The sequence below is a fragment of the Dama dama genome, chromosome 15 (assembly GCF_033118175.1).
Source record: "Dama dama isolate Ldn47 chromosome 15, ASM3311817v1, whole genome shotgun sequence".
NCBI classification, from domain to species: domain Eukaryota; kingdom Metazoa; phylum Chordata; class Mammalia; order Artiodactyla; family Cervidae; genus Dama; species Dama dama.
In genome coordinates, this window is record NC_083695.1 from 32,338,224 (window position 1) to 32,353,994 (window position 15,771).

Genomic DNA, 15,771 nt, shown 5'->3' on the forward strand with positions numbered 1-15,771 from the left:
TTACCCTGTTGGCACTATTATCAGGATCCAACCATTTAGGGAGAAAGTCAGCAGCTTCTATTAACAAGAATTCACCGTCATTGTCTTCAATCCTAACACAAAAGAAATTTCCACTTTGAATTAAAGAAGTACATATTTGCTAATAATCAAAACAGACTTGTTCTAATACATTTTTGCCCTAATCTTAGTAAATAAATATATGAGTATATACCATAGATTTCTACAATTATGTAGATTTCTATAATTAAGCAAAATGTTTTAAGATACCATTAAGTACTGAAGGGATAGTCTATAATTGTAAGGAGGAATTCGAGAGTGATAAGGAGAAAAAAATAAGTACATAAATAAATAGCAGTAGAAAAAAATGTGAAAAATATACCAAGTACATAGGTCTTCAAAAGAAAAAAAAAAAAAAATCACATACAGCCAAGATTAGGAAAACCTTTATGGAGGAAGTACTACTGGGCCCTGAAAGATACTTTTGTTTTGCCTCATCTGCATCACTTTTTAAAAATTTAAATTTTTGAGGATGTAATACAGTCACATGATTAAAACAAAAAAAATAATAAATAGTTATGTCTCTCATAAATGAAAAAGTCTCCTTGCTACTTTTGTATCTATATGCCCAACCCCTCCACCATTGTTACTTCTTGTCTATCCTTCTAGAGTTTGTTATGTGTAAAGTAGTCAATAAGAATATAAATTTTTTTCTTCTCCTGTTGCATGAATGTTAGCACACTATATATATTGTCCCAGATTATTTTCACTTTTAATGGGTGGAGATACAATATATCCAGAATAAGAGAGATGCTCTGGGTAGTGGGAACAGCATAAGCAAAACTATGGAGGTGGCATTTAAGGTAGAGATTTGAAGACTGACAACAAATTTAAAAAAAAAAAAGGACTAGAAAAACACAGTTCTATCATTTTGTGAAGAGCTTTAAATGGTGGCAGAATCCAGTGAGAATGAGTTTAATTTTATAAACAAAACAAATGAAATGTTTTAGAGTAGGGAAGTAAAATGGTTTGAGCTCTACTTTAAGAATATTAATCTGGCAGAGACATAGAGGAAAAACTACTTTCTTTTACTAATCAAAAAAAAAAAAACAAAAACCTGACAAGACAGTACATGCTTATTAAAAGAGCTTTAGAGGCCTAGTGGGTCAGTATGACCCATCACTGCATATATAAATATCAGAATCTGCATATGAAAGGCACTGCCCCCTCCTTATTATCCTAGTAAAGACATAAACTACCATATTTGTGCCTGTTTATTGAAAATTCTACCATTTATTTAAAAAGTATGGCTACCTATTTGTAGGTGTGGTAATAGTAATGTTGCATTATCTCTTAAGTTTACATCCTAAAGTATTTAAAAATCAAATGGTATAATATTGGAGGTTTGTTTTAAAACAGTCTTCCTTCTCTGGTGGCTCAGTTGTTAAGACTCAGTCTGCCAATCGGGAGATTTGGGTTTGATCCCTGATCCGGGAAGATTCCATATGCCACAGAGCAACTAACTTGGGAATGACAAAGAATTATCAGTTCCCATAATATTTTAAAATTTGAATTACAATGCATTATTATCTACTTTGCTTCCTATCCATACAATTGTTCACTGATGTCTCTTTAAATTTCTTCTATATATAGTTTCTCAAAAAAAAAAATAGAGCTATAGAGGAAGACATAGAGAAATCTGTGAAATACATACATATATATATATAAGTATATATATATGAATTTCTTTTTTTAAGACATAGAAATTTGATAGTGATTACTCTTGGGAAATCAGAGCAGAACACCCTTTGGTATTGCTTGGATTTTATTTACCAGGTGTACTTGCTCTTTCATAACAAGAATAAAAAAAGAAGAGAAAACCTAAACTAAATAGATTTTGTGTGAAATTATTTGGAAGTTAAACTCTCAGATGATACTTTAACTCTTCTTTAAGAAAAGGAAGTCATCAGCAAAAAGGAAGAAAACACAGAAATCACATTTAAAACCTACATCTGTGTGTGTGTGTGTGTGTGTGTGTGTGTGTGTGTATACAAGAGCCCTTGTATACAAATGCCTGCCTCAAGAGCCTCCCTCCCTCTCCCTTACTCCATCCCTCTAGGTCATCACAGAGCAGGAGGCTGGGTTCCCTGTGTTATATAGCAACTTCCCAGTATCTATCTATTTTACACAAAGTAGTGCATGCATGTCAATGCTACTGTCTCAATTCATCCCATCCTCACCTTCCCCCACTTTGTCCACAAGTCTGTTCTCTACTAGGTTCATCAGTATCATTTTTCTAGATTCCATACATATGCATTAATATGATACTTGTTTAAGAATTATTAATAAGACTATAATACCTTGCTACTAACTCTGGAAATTCTTTTGTAATTTGCTTCACTATATAAACAATAAACCATTCATCCTCAATGTTATCCCCAAACTTTGTCATGCCAAATATATGAGCAGGAACATCTCCTAAAAACAAGAGAAAAGCAATGATATAATCAAATAAATTTGTCAGTTCAAATAAAAGTACAAGCAATCATTCAATTAAACAAACTTTTATTGACTGGCTCTGCTCCAGGAGTATGGCCATATACCAGGAGCTGGGGTTGCAATCCTGAACAAGATGTAAGAAGCTTACTCTTGAAGAGCTTAGAGTCTGGACAACAGGAGACAGATAACCAATTACAAAACAAGATGATCAATGGAGGTATACACTGAGAGCTACGTGGTCATAAAGTATGTGATATCTGAGCTATGCTCCTCTGGAGGAATAACCACAGCAGGCTTCCCAGAAAGACAGAACACGTGCATGTGGAAAGACACAGAGGCATGACAGATGACGGTGTGTTCTGGGAGTATCAGCAGAAATTTTCAAACAAGTGCACTATCCAAAAATATGTAGAACTTAAACAATATACTCAGATAGCCAAGGGGTCAAAGAAGAAGTCATAAGGGGAATTAGAAAATATTGGGAGATGAATGAAAACCAGGGCTTCCCTGGTGGCTTAGACGGTAAAGAATCTACCCACAATACAGGAGACCCAGATTCAATCCCTGGGTGGGGAAGACCCTCTAGAGGAGGAAATGGCAACCCACTCCAGTATTCTTGCCCAGAGAATTCCATGGACAGGTTACAGTCCATGGGGTTGCAAAGAGTCGGACGCGACTAACCAACTAACACTTCCACTTTAACACTTTCAATGAAAACCAATACAACAAACCAAGCATATGGGATACAGTGAAAGTGGTGCTAGGACGAAGTTCACAGTTATAAAAGATCTCAGATCAACAACCTAACTTTATACCTTAAGGAACTAGAAAAAGAAGAACTAAACTCAAAGCTAGAGGAAGGAAATAATGACGATTAAAGCAGAGATCAATGAAATAGAGAACAGGAAAACAATATTTTAAAAAATCAACTAAACTGAGTTGGTTTGTTTAAAAGATCAACAAAATTGACAAAACATTAGATTAACTAAGAAAAACAGACTCAAATAGCTAAAATCAGAAATGAAAGAGGGAATATCAACAACCTATGCCACCGAAATAAAAATTATAAGAAAATACAATGAACAACTGTACACCAACAAACTGGATAACTTAGAAGAAATGCATAAATTCCTGGAAGCACACAACTTATCAAGACTGGAACACACAGAAGTAGAAAACTTGTACGTATCTATAATAGTAAGGAAAGTGAATTCATAATCAGAAACTTCTCAACAAACAAAAGCCCAGGACTAGATGACTGCACTGGAAAACTCTACCAAACATTTAAAGAATTAACATAAAAAAAAAAAAAAAAACTGAAGAGGAGGAAACATTCCCAAATTTATTTTATGAGGCCAGCACAAGCCAACAAAACACTTGCAAACTACTTCAACAACATGTTAAAAGGATTGTACACCATGACCAAGTGAGATTTATTCCTGGAATGCAAGGATGATTTGACACAGGAAAACCAACCGACGTAATATACCATATTAACAGAATGAAGGTCAAACAAGTGTACTGTGGAGTGTCTCAAGAGTTGCCCTGGCAAAAAAAAAGGCCACACAATGTAATATACCATATTAATAGGATGAAGGTCAAACAAGTATACTGTGGAGTATCTCAAGAGTTGCCATGGCAAAAAAAAAAATGCCACACAGGTGAGACAAACTGCCCAACCAACTCCTCTCCCTACTCCAGATCTCCCAAGCTTCTTTAACTAGAGAAGCTCCAGTGCCTTCATTTTTATCTACCTTACATATTAAGGGCTTCCCTTGTGGCTCAGCTAGTAAAGATTTCTCCTGCAATGAGGGAGACCTGGATTCAATCCCTGGGCTGGGAAGATCCTCTGGAGAAGAGAAAGGCTACCCAGTGGAGAATTCTCTGGCCTGGAGAATTCCATGGGGTCACAAAGAGTCAGACATGACTGAGTGACTTTCACTTTACATATTAAACTTCAATTTTAATTTCACCCAGAAGCAATTGCAGAACTGTTGGAGGGTGTTAGGCAGGAGAGTGACAAGATCAAATTCGTTTTACAAAGGTAACCGTGAACACTGTCAGGAACTGGAGCCACTGGGACCAGACAGATTAGTTAGGGGCCACCTTAGTCTTCCAGATGAAGAGGGCCTAGACTGTAGCCAAACAGATGTGAGAAAGGGTCAAATTTCAGGAGTAATAACAGTAGGATTTAGTGCCTGTGGAACATGGTGAAGTGAGGATGTGAGGATGATTTTGAATTACAAGTTTGACTACTAGGTGGATAGTAATACCATTAAACAAGACAAGAAAACACTGTGTAAAAATTATTTTTGAGAAAAAAGATAGGGAATTAGTTTTGGCCGTGCTCTGCTAATGGGACAGTGTTCTTGCCAATAAGTATCACACGTATCAGTGATACGGCAGTCAATAAAATTAACATTTTACATTTGGCAACTGCTAGCCAAAAGGTAACAGAAGCACTAAAATGAGAGCCAGAATGAAGGAATCACAAGATGTCAGGCTCCTGATATGAAATAAGACCCCACAGAAGATGTTGTTGCATGAGTAGAGCCTTGGTAAGTTATCCATGCCTCACTTTAGTAAAGTTATAAGAAATGAGATGACAAAGTGCCATTATTTGGCCACAGGTCAGATCTGAAGCACCGACAATACAGGGAAGCAGTGAAGGAATGTCTAAATACTTCTGTGTGGAAAATAGTGGTTATTTAGCTCAATTATTTCTCTTTATAAGCCAAGCAGAGCCACTCTTAGACCCTTAGCAACACAACTGTATGAAACAAGGCAGCCTAGTAAACACACTATCAAGACAGGAATACAGAGTAACAGCTGAAAGAACTACGGTTAAAGAAGCCAGCCTGAACCTGTTCAGTGTAGGTACCTAGATATACGATGGCACAGTAAAGTTCAAAAGAAAAGCCATGGCTTGATAATGTTGAGTATATATTAGTTTCTAAGATAATGACTGTTAGAAAGCTTCCATCAACATGAAATTTTTTAAAAATTTTTTTAAGTTCAAGAGCTTAACTGAATTTCAGCAAATACCATAAGCAGTTCAGGATATAAATCTCCTGACAACACTGAATGAACTGTGGACTATTACCCATCACTGGTGTCAGAAGGACATTAAAAGTCACATGTATCAAAGCAAAATAAGCAAAAGAACCTTACCTTTCCCAGGTTTATATTTGAGATTGAAAGGCTGATTCTGCCAGATATAGGGGACCAGTATAGGTGCAAACTGGGTCATTATCCTCTCAATGTACTTTTGAAGGATCTCTCTGTGTTCTTCTGGGTCCCCTCGTTTATCTGGTATCAGGAACAGGCGATACTCTACGGTGTCTTCCACTGTAGCAAACTTCATATTTTCCTCCATTCTTCTTTGAAAGTTACATTTAAAGTCTCAATAATATAAGCCATATAGAACAATGTAGAAGTAATATCCTAGTCCCTGAACTATGCTAGGCAATTCCATTAACATTGTTTCCCCAAATTCAGTGATTCACATACCATCATCATGATTTTTGCATTGACCACATACCAACTATAGTAACACTTATTTAATATTCTTTTAATGACAGTTTTATACTTACAATTATATTAAAAGAACTTTTAATATACTACAATAAATGGCAATCCAATACCACATTCCCAAACTAATAAATAAGCATTAGGAATAAAATAAAAAATGTTTGCCCTTGCATTATCAGTGGTGCATAGAACACACTTTCAGAAACACTGCAATAACATCTTTTGAAACACTATCAAAAGTCCCAGATCTGCCAAAAGTCCCAGTTGTGTTCTGGACATTTCATTTTCTCTTTCTGTGGCTTTTCCCTTAATTGGAGAATGAGACTGTTATCTATCATCTCTATAATCCTTCCCTAGAGAGAAGGCAATGGCACCCCACTCCGGTACTCTTGCCTGGAAAATCCCATGGATGGAGAAGCCTGGTAGGCTGCAGTCCATGGGGTCGCTAAGAGTCAGACACGACTGAGCGACTTCCCTTTCACTTTTCACTTTCATGCACTGGAGAAGGAAATGGCAACCCACTCCAGTGTTCTTGCCTGGAGAATCCCAGGGACCGCGGAGCCTGGTGGTGGGCTGCTGTCTATGGGGTCGCACAGAGTCAGACACGACTGAAGCGACTTAGCAGCAGCAGCAGCAGTTAAATTTTTAATATTTAAATGTTCTTAAGCACAATCTCCCTTACTGTGCAGAATTTAAATCTTTCCCATTGTGTGGGATAGAGAAATTCAAAACTACAGAACATTCATTCCTATCATTTCACCCCCAAATAATCTGCCCATGGCTTTTGATCCTACAACTATCTGTTCTAAATTTTCCCCCTTTTCAGGTTTCAGAAGGTATAGCTCTGGTATATTAGGAGGTGGTGAATAACTATTTTCTAAAGGTTTCGCTTACATACAAAAGTACTAGTTCACTATTGTTGCCAGGTGAGGCTTAGTAAAAGAAAAAACTGCGCTGGATCGTCCACTTCACGGCTGCAATTCGATTTTCAGACTTGTTTTTCTAACGGATTAGTAAAATGAGGTCCAGGGGAACTTGCAGCTTCTATCCAGACACTTTCACTACAGACCGTCCAAATGATCATTTGGCCTTTTCCAAGTGCCTGCGTGCTAAGTCGCTCCAGTCGTGTCCGCTTCTTTGAGACCCTATGGATTGGGAATTCATGGGATTCTCCAGGCAAGAATACTGGAGTGGGTTGCCATTTCCTTCTCCAGGGGATCTTCCCGACCCAGGGATCGAACCTGGGTCTTCCCCACTGCAGACAGATTCTTTACCATCTGAGTCACCAGGAAAGCCTTATTATAAAGAATTTAGTGACAGGGCTAAAAGGGACTTCTGAGACCACGCAGGCTAACTCCACACTGTATATATGAGAAAACTGGGAGCACAGCAAGAGAAGCAACCAAGCAACAGAGGCCTGGCTTGGAGTCTAGGGGCTCTTTACTCAGACTAGGCTCTCTCTTTCACCCAACAAAATGAAGCAAATTCCGCTTACGGTTCTGGGCCTGGGCCTCTTCGGCAAGTCTCTGTTACAGCACCTTTCCTCAGCCGTCTCTCCTATCTAGTGAGCTGGTGGGGAACTGCCAGCAGTACACACAGCCTGGCCCAGGCTGGGTCCACACGTTCGTCTGGAACCAGAACCAGAGGAAACTCCGAAAGTCAGAAACGACTCAGTCTCGGAACCCCGGGCCGTCGTCCCGAGGCACGTCGGCGGAAGCATTAGGCGAGTGCTCCTGTGATATCGTCACTTCCGCCCCCACGGGGAAGCCGGAAGACTAGGGAGGTGGGGACCCTGGGAAAGTGGCGGTCTGGAGTCTAGGAAACGGGGCGTGGCGGGGCCGGAAGGTGGCGGGAGGGGGCCGAGCCGGAGCGGGCGGGAGGGCCAGGCCTGGAGGCCCACATCCTGGCTTCTCCGCCCCCGCCGCGGCTGAGGAGGAAGAGGAGGATGACCTCCAGATACACTAGGAAGGCGGTGCCACAGAACTTGGAGTTGTGAGTGAATTGCTCAGCTACTCCAGCCCGGGCCGGGGGGTGCCGAGGAGGGTCGCAGGCGCTTTGGGGACCCTCCCTGCCCAGTCCCTTGCTCCTTTTACCTTTCCCAGGGTGAGGGAAAAGAAAATCTTCGGAATTCTTTCCTACCAGCTTTGCCGGACGTTGGCCCTTCTGTTTCCTTCTCCAGCTAATAAGGGCGTGCTACTTGTGCTGTCCCAGAAACGTGGTGTTTGGCCTGCACTTCTTGAGCTTAGGGACTTGGTTTCCTAAGCCATTTTGTAGTTTCCACGTGTTCCATGCCCCAGTGTCAATGGCCACTGACAACTCGTGAAGCTAATAGCTGAGTGCTACAAGAAAGTTGAATACGTCTGGGTGCTAACCACAGTGCAAAGCTACTTATATGCATTAGCTCACAACTCTATTAATAACGATACAAGATAGGAACTATTATTATTTTGCACAGATAAAGATCCCAGGTTTAAAGGTTGTAGCATGCCAGAGATCACACAGCCAGAAGGTGGTGGAGCTGAAGTATAAACCTGTTGTCTGATTTTGAAGCTTGTGGTCATAACCATTACACATAACTGCCTCTCCACCTCTGCAACTTAGTGTCGGAATCCTTGAGGATCAGTTTTGCTTTTGAGACTTTAGAGAGCAAGTGTGCTGTGTGCTAAGTCACTTCAGTCTTCTCCAACTCTTGGAGACTCTCTGGATCGCCATAGAGGCTCCTCGGTCCACGGGATTTTGCAGGCAAGAGTACTGGAGTGGGTTGCCATGCCCTCCTCCAAGGAATCTTCCCGATGCAGGGATGGAACCTGGGTTTTCCATATTGCAGGCAGATTCTTTACCATCTGAGCCACCAGGGAAGCCCAGAGAGCAAATATTTCTGGCTTAAAGATCCACCTCCCACCCTAGTGAAATGTTGTAATTTAGGAAGTAATGATAATGTCACACATTTATTAATACTTTATACTTTCAAAAATACTTTCACATCTTCATTCTTGTGACAACTCTGTAAGATGAGTATGATTATCTTCAGTTTTTCAGCAGATGAAATATAAGAAAGGTACACACCTTAAGATTATATAACCAATAGGATTTGAGCTTGGACTTTTCAACCCCAAATACCAATTTTTTTCCTCCACTGAACTGTGTAATTTTAACAACCATACATTTATTAATTAACTATTATCTATACAGAGTAATAACAGGCATGGTATTTTCAGTCACATCTGGGTTTCTGTTTAGGCTCTTTTCTAGCCTTATTAATTTTAGGCAAATTACTAAATTTTTGAGCTTTCACTTCTGTAATATAGGCTAAGACCTTATCTAAAAGTATATTTAAAAGTAATGGCATAGAGCTTGACACATAGTAAGTCCTCACTAAGTGGTAATTTCCTTGTCCCTTCCCACCTCTATTTGGTATAATAGCCATACAAGAAAATCAGTCTATGATCTTTCCTTGCCTTTCAGAAGCTTTTTGTCTATTAAAAAACAGGATAGAACACAGAAGCAACTCAGTTAAGCTTTTTAGGAAATAGCAAGAAGAAAGTCATTTCCCAATCTAGGGAGCAGGGTTTAGCCAAAAACCTGCTTTTATAATTAATTCTGACCATTATGAGAGTGAAAAAAAGTATCATTTACAGAACAAAATTGTTGATTGCACTTATTGGATCGGAATTATTGACCCAGTATGTTGTTGTTGTTGTTGCTTAGTCATCTGACTCTTTTGCAACCGCGTGGACTGTAGCCCACCAGGCTCCTCTGAACATGGGATGTCCCAAGCAGGAATACTGGAGTGGGTTGCCATTTCCTTTTCCAGGGGATCTTTCCGACCCAGGGATCAAACCTGCATTCTCTGCCTTGGCAAGAAGATTCTTTACCACTGAACCACCTGGTTATATTACTTGTTCTCTATTGTTGATTTCATACTCCCTAAAGATAACTCTCCCAAAAGATGATTCTCTAGAAGTGTCAGAATAATGTGAATAATGACAATAATGAAGACTATATGCGTTTAAATGACAGTATGTTAAAGGTACTTTTCCCTTTTGGTGTTATAATGATAATTTGCTTTGAAGAACTAACTTTAGTTTTCTAATAGTTCCAAATTATAGATATGAAAAAGATTTTGGCATAAGCATACAGCTTAACATTTTTTAAATGATAACTCTCAAGCATAACTGTATAGTGAATAATATGACCTACCCATCACCTACATTAAACAGTTATCAAAATTTTAATATATTTGCTTCATATTTCATCTGTATATTTTTTCAGCCTGTCATCTGTGAAATATTGGAAAACCCCAGACATCATCATTTTACCCCATATGCTTCATTATGCATTTCTAAAAATTATATACATTTTCTTATTTAATAACCATAAACCTATGATCAAAGTTAATATATTTTTCAGTATTATCTGATTGTTACTTCACAGCCAGATTTCTCTGACAGGCTAAAATATGTCTTAAGTTTCTATTTCATGGCTGGAATCCATATTTCTGATCTCCACTACTGTTTCAAGGACAGGCTTTTGGTTATAAGATCATTGAATGAAAGAAGAAAAAAGCTCTCCACAAATTCAGCTCCACCATTTGAGAAATAATTTAAAGTACAGGCTCTGCTGAGTAGGTCTTTATCTTTATATACAAAAATGGTACAATTTATTAAAATCTCAAACTATTCATTTGCTCTGAGCAGCCGCAGACAGACTATTTGGATTTGAATCCTGGCTCCATCACTTACTAGCCATATGACCTTAAGCAAGTTACTTAATCCTTCAGTGCCTCACTTTCCTTTCTTGTGAAACAAGAGTATTACATTTATAATACACATTTGCATATTAAAAGTCCTGGGAAAACCTATTGTAAAGAAACCTGTGTAACTTTGTTTAACCTATCAAGTTATTTGACTATAGGATTTTGTGGGGAAAGAAAGTCTTCTCTAGATGATTAGGACTGGAACATATAATAATTGACCCCATAGTTTATTCTGAGGCTTCCCTAGTGGCTCAGATGGTAAAGAATCTGCTTGCAGTGTGGGAGACCCAGGTTCGACCCCTGGGTTGAGAAGATCCCCTGGGGAAGGGAGTGGCTACCCACTCCAATATTCTTGTCTGGAGAATCCACGGACAGAGGAGCCTGATGGTCTATAGTCTATAGGGTCACGAAGAGTCAGACACAACTGAAGCAACACTTTCACTTTTTTCATAGTTTATTCTAATGCACATGTTGAACTCTCTAGAACAGCACTGTCCAATAGAAATATAATACAATACCCATAACTTAAAATTTTCAGATACTCACATTAAAAAATAGTAGAAACAGGTGAAATTAACTTTTTAATCTTTTTAAGTGATTATGGACTTACAGGAAGTTACAAAAATAATACATAGAGTCCCATGAATCCTTCACTCAGATTCCCCCAATGATGCCAACTTATATAACTCTCAAAGCCATGAAACTGACATTGGTACAGTACTGTTAAGTAGACTATAAACCTTACTCAGTTTTCATCAATTTTTATATCCACTCTTTTGTGTATGTATATGTATACATAGTTCTATGCAATTTGGTCTCATTTATATGTTTATTTAACCACCAGTGCAATCAAGATATAGCACTGGTCTATCACCACCAAGAAACATCCTTATATAGCCCTTTATAGTCACATCCATTCCTTTTTTCATACCCTGGAACCACTAATCTTTTCTTCACCTCTGTGTTTTTCTCATTTGTGAATGTAATATAAATAGAATCATATAGTACATGTAACCTTTTGAGATTGGTTTTCAGTAAGTATGATGCCTTTGCAATCCATCCAAGTTGTTGCATGTATCAATTCACTCCTTTTTATTGTTAAATCATATTCCACTGTGTGTGTAGAGATACCAAAGTTTAATTATTCACCTGTGAAAGGACATTTCAGTTCTTCTAATTTTTTTTTCAATTATAAATAAAGCTGCTCTGAATGTTTGTGTACAGATTTTGTGTGAACATAAATTTTCATTTCTCTGTGATTAAATACCCAACAGTGCAATGGGTAGGTCTTATGATAAATGCATGCATTTAGTTTTATAAGAAACTGTGAAATTATTCCCAAGTGGTTGTACCATTTTACATTCCTACCAGCAATATATGAGAAATCCAGTTTCTCCATATCTTCACCTGCATTTAGTGTTATCACTGTATTTTATGTTAGCTGTTCTAATAAGTGTGTTTTATACATTATTATGTTTTCAATTTGCAGTGAAATAAGTTTTAATATATTTTGTTTAACCCCTGTATATCTGGAATATTATCATTTTAACATGTAACCAAAATAAAATAATTAGTGGTACATTGTACATTCTTGTTGTACTAAGACTTCAAAATCCTGTGTGTTTTACACTTAAAAGTCTATCTCATTTCCAACTGACGACATTTTAACTGCTAGTGGCTAATGGCTATTGCATTGGACAGTGCACTTCCTGAACAGCAAGAAGTAGGTGACTTAACTTGTAGATCAAGTTACTGAAAAGTATATATTTTTTCTTTACAAAAAATATAACTTTTTCCATTTCATAGGAAAGGAATAACAAAACATGCTCTTAATCATCATCCTCTTCCTGAGCAACTGGATGAAATTTCCTCTACCAATGACAGCCATGAAAAAGACATAAGTTCCCAAAGGTAATGACACAAAGTGTACTGTTCGCTTATTGCACTTGATAATGGCAAAAGTTTTGGGTTTTTTGCCTTAGGATTGGTATCAAGCCTTGTACTAAAGAAACAAAAGAATTTTTGTCACATTTTTCAATACCATTCAACTTCCATTCTGGAACAACTAGTGGAAACATACTTATTTTTGTAATCTTTGAAAAACAGTATTATGAGGTAGTTAAAAGCAGAAACTCAGGAGGAATCCAAACAGATCTGATTTTAATCTTGGTTTTGCCACCTATTAGCTGAGTACTATTAGGCAAGTTATTTACCTGGTAATAGTATCCCTTAAAGGGTATAGTGAATATAAATGAGATAAAATATAGTAAATGCTGAGTAAATATTAGCTGCAATTATTATTTTAAGAAATAGGACAGAGGAGATGGTAACTTCACAGAGGGTTATGAAAAGCCATTGTGCTTTTTGTATGTGCTATCATACAAAAATTATAGTCATAAAACCTTGTTTCAAAATCTAGTACTAAATCTCAAGAGTTTTTGTCTTAAAGTACATCACTAGATGTACTGGTGAGTTTTACATCACCAGATTGTTGTGAGGATAAAATGCAGTTAATATCTGTGAAAGTGCTTAGTAAACTAAAAGTGGCATACAAGTTCACATACTATTCCTAGTATTTCCAAAATGTCTTTAGTTTCTTGATGGTAGATGTTATAAGTGAAATGTTAAAAAAAATATTAACTGTAAACTAAGACTAGAATTATTTAGAATGGCTGCCATCAGTTCTGTAGGAATTAGGTCAGACCTGACTGTGATGCTTACATTTCAAATTTTTCATTTATTTTTGTCTCTATAGATGTATTTGTACAAATGCCTATCACCTAAAAGATTGCTGAGTAGTTAATGCTACAGAAACCTGAGGAAATATAAGAATTTTTCTGTTTTCTCTTTTCCTTCCTACTTGTGCATTTAGTGAATCTGACATCACACAAGAATCACCTTTTACATCAGCTGACACTGGAAACTCAAGGTCTGCTTTTCCAAGTTATACAAGCACAGGGATCTCTACTGAAGGCAGCTCGGACTTCTCCTGGGGATATGGTGTGAGTTTTATGTTATTGGTCTGATGGAGTGTTTGTATGACTGTTCTGGGAGTTAAGATTTGTCAGTTTGGTCAGTATATTTCATGCCTTCCCTCTCCTACATTTTTTATTTTATTTTATTTGGCCACGCCATGTGGCATGCAGAATCTTAATTCCCCAACAAGGAATCAAACAGTGGAAGAGGGGAGTCTTAACCACTGGACCGCCAGGGAAGTCCCTCCTACTTTGTGTATTTACCCTGTAAAATAGCTGTAAGGAAGGCATCAGTCTTCCGAGTAGTTTATCCTTGAAGATGCTTAGTGGTTGGCTTAAACAGCTGCAGGTCAGTATAGATCTGGGCCCTGGATCTACTCTGCTGTGCCCAGTCCACTAATGTGTCTCTCTGCTACTACTATTACCTTGTTGTTTAAAATGTTTTTGAAAGTTACCACTAAACCATATAGACTCGGAAAATGTTTACAATATATTGTTAAATGAAAAAAAGCCATTAAAAACAATATGTGTAGTGTGGTTCTAATTTTATTTTACATATATTTTTGTTTATATATACTAGAAAAAAAGATTAAAGGTATTTACCTAAGATGTTATCAGCTGTTATTATTAACTGAGTGTTGTGATAATGAGGTTTATTTATTCATTCATGACTATCTCCCATTGTATTTAAGACCAACAACCTTCAAAGAAAATTTAAAAGACAAATTTTATGCATGTTTATCACCTTGATGCAATCGGTATTTTTATTCTGTTTAATGTTTTGGTTTTTTTGGTCACAAGGCATGTGGGATCTTAGCTCCCAAAACCTGTACCCCCAGCACTGAAAGGCAAAGTCTTAATCACTGGACTGCCAGGGAAGTCCTGTCATTTTTTTTTTTTAAAGGATATCTGATGCAGTGGGGTTGATGAGGAAAAAAAAATTGTACAACTTACAGAAAATTGCATAATTTACGTATTGGGTGTGCACGCGTGTGTGTGTGTGTGTGTGTGTGTGTGTGTATGAAAACAGTACACCAACCAAGATATAGACAGTCAGCTCCCACAAGGCTCCTAGATGCCCTCTCCCAATCCCAAAGATAACCACTATTCTGATCTCTATCACCAGGTTTACGTGTTCTTGCCCTTCATATAAATGGAATCCTATAGTATGTATGAATAGTTATATCTGGCTTCTTTTGCTTAGAATTCTTTGGACAGTTCATACCTGATATTGCATATATTTGTAGTCTATGAATTGCCTATTTATATTTCATACTCATATTTTTTAATTTATCATTTTCATATTAATTAGTAGGAGCTCTTTATCTTTTAGATTAGGTGTGGTGAAAGTGAAAGTTGCTCAGTTGTGTCCAACTTTTTGCGACCTCATGGACTATACAGTCCATGGAATTCTCCAGGCCAGAATACTGGAGTGGGTAGCCTTTCCCTTCTCCAGGGGATCTTCCCAACCCAGGGATTGAACTGGGGTCTCCCACATTGCAGGTAGATTCTTTACCAGCTGAGCTACAAGGGAGGTATACTTTTTCTATTAAGGACTAAATAGTATATATTTCAGGCTTTGCAGACTGTCAGGACCCTCAGTTCTCACTGAGAAGGCAGCCATAGACAGTGCATAAATAAATGGGCGTACAAGATTCCAATAAAATGTTATTAGAAAACAGGTTGTGGGCTGGATTTATCCCACTGGTTATAGTGTGCTGACCCCTATTCTAAATACTTTTAACAGAGACTCTTAGGAAGCTGCATTGTGTCCCTTCACCCTATAGAACTAGAGAACTTTTGGTATTGTACCCAGTTGAAAACTTATTTACCAACTGCTGTTACAGGTAGAGTTAGCTAATGAATTGTATAAGTCAGGAAATGGGGCTTTCTGGAATGCCATTTTTTCCGTTTATCCCCTTTCTGCTAATTCCTGCCTGGAACATGGACCTATGGCTAAGGGTAAAACAGCCATCTTGAACCATAAAGCATCACTGAGGATGGAAATGATAG

General features: G+C 37.8%; 2 protein-coding genes across 5 annotated transcripts in view; one reads left to right on the forward strand and one right to left on the reverse strand.

The window, feature by feature from the left end:
- Positions 1–7,724, reverse strand: part of ECD (ecdysoneless cell cycle regulator) — a 29,363-nt gene extending 21,639 nt beyond the window's left edge. Inside the window, exons 1-4 of one of the 2 annotated variants that reach the window (XM_061161781.1) lie at positions 7,523–7,724; positions 5,668–5,873; positions 2,358–2,475; positions 5–92 (exon numbers count right to left, since the gene is read on the reverse strand). In XM_061161781.1, the coding sequence (XP_061017764.1) occupies positions 5–92; positions 2,358–2,475; positions 5,668–5,872 (411 nt within the window). In that variant the 5' untranslated portion in view covers position 5,873; positions 7,523–7,724. Of the gene's footprint in view, positions 1–4; positions 93–2,357; positions 2,476–5,667; positions 5,877–7,522 lie in introns of both variants that reach the window. The other variant, XM_061161780.1, reaches the window with a different exon arrangement.
- A 91-nt stretch (positions 7,725–7,815) lies between these two features.
- The window catches only part of FAM149B1 (family with sequence similarity 149 member B1), a 54,026-nt gene continuing 46,070 nt past the window's right edge, over positions 7,816–15,771 (forward strand). For 2 of the 3 annotated variants that reach the window (XM_061161789.1, XM_061161790.1), the window contains exons 1-3: positions 7,817–8,019; positions 12,590–12,694; positions 13,656–13,785. In XM_061161789.1, coding sequence (XP_061017772.1) covers positions 7,973–8,019; positions 12,590–12,694; positions 13,656–13,785 — 282 coding nt within the window. In that variant the 5' untranslated portion in view covers positions 7,817–7,972. Of the gene's footprint in view, positions 8,020–12,589; positions 12,695–13,655; positions 13,786–15,771 lie in introns of all 3 variants that reach the window. The other variant, XM_061161788.1, reaches the window with a different exon arrangement.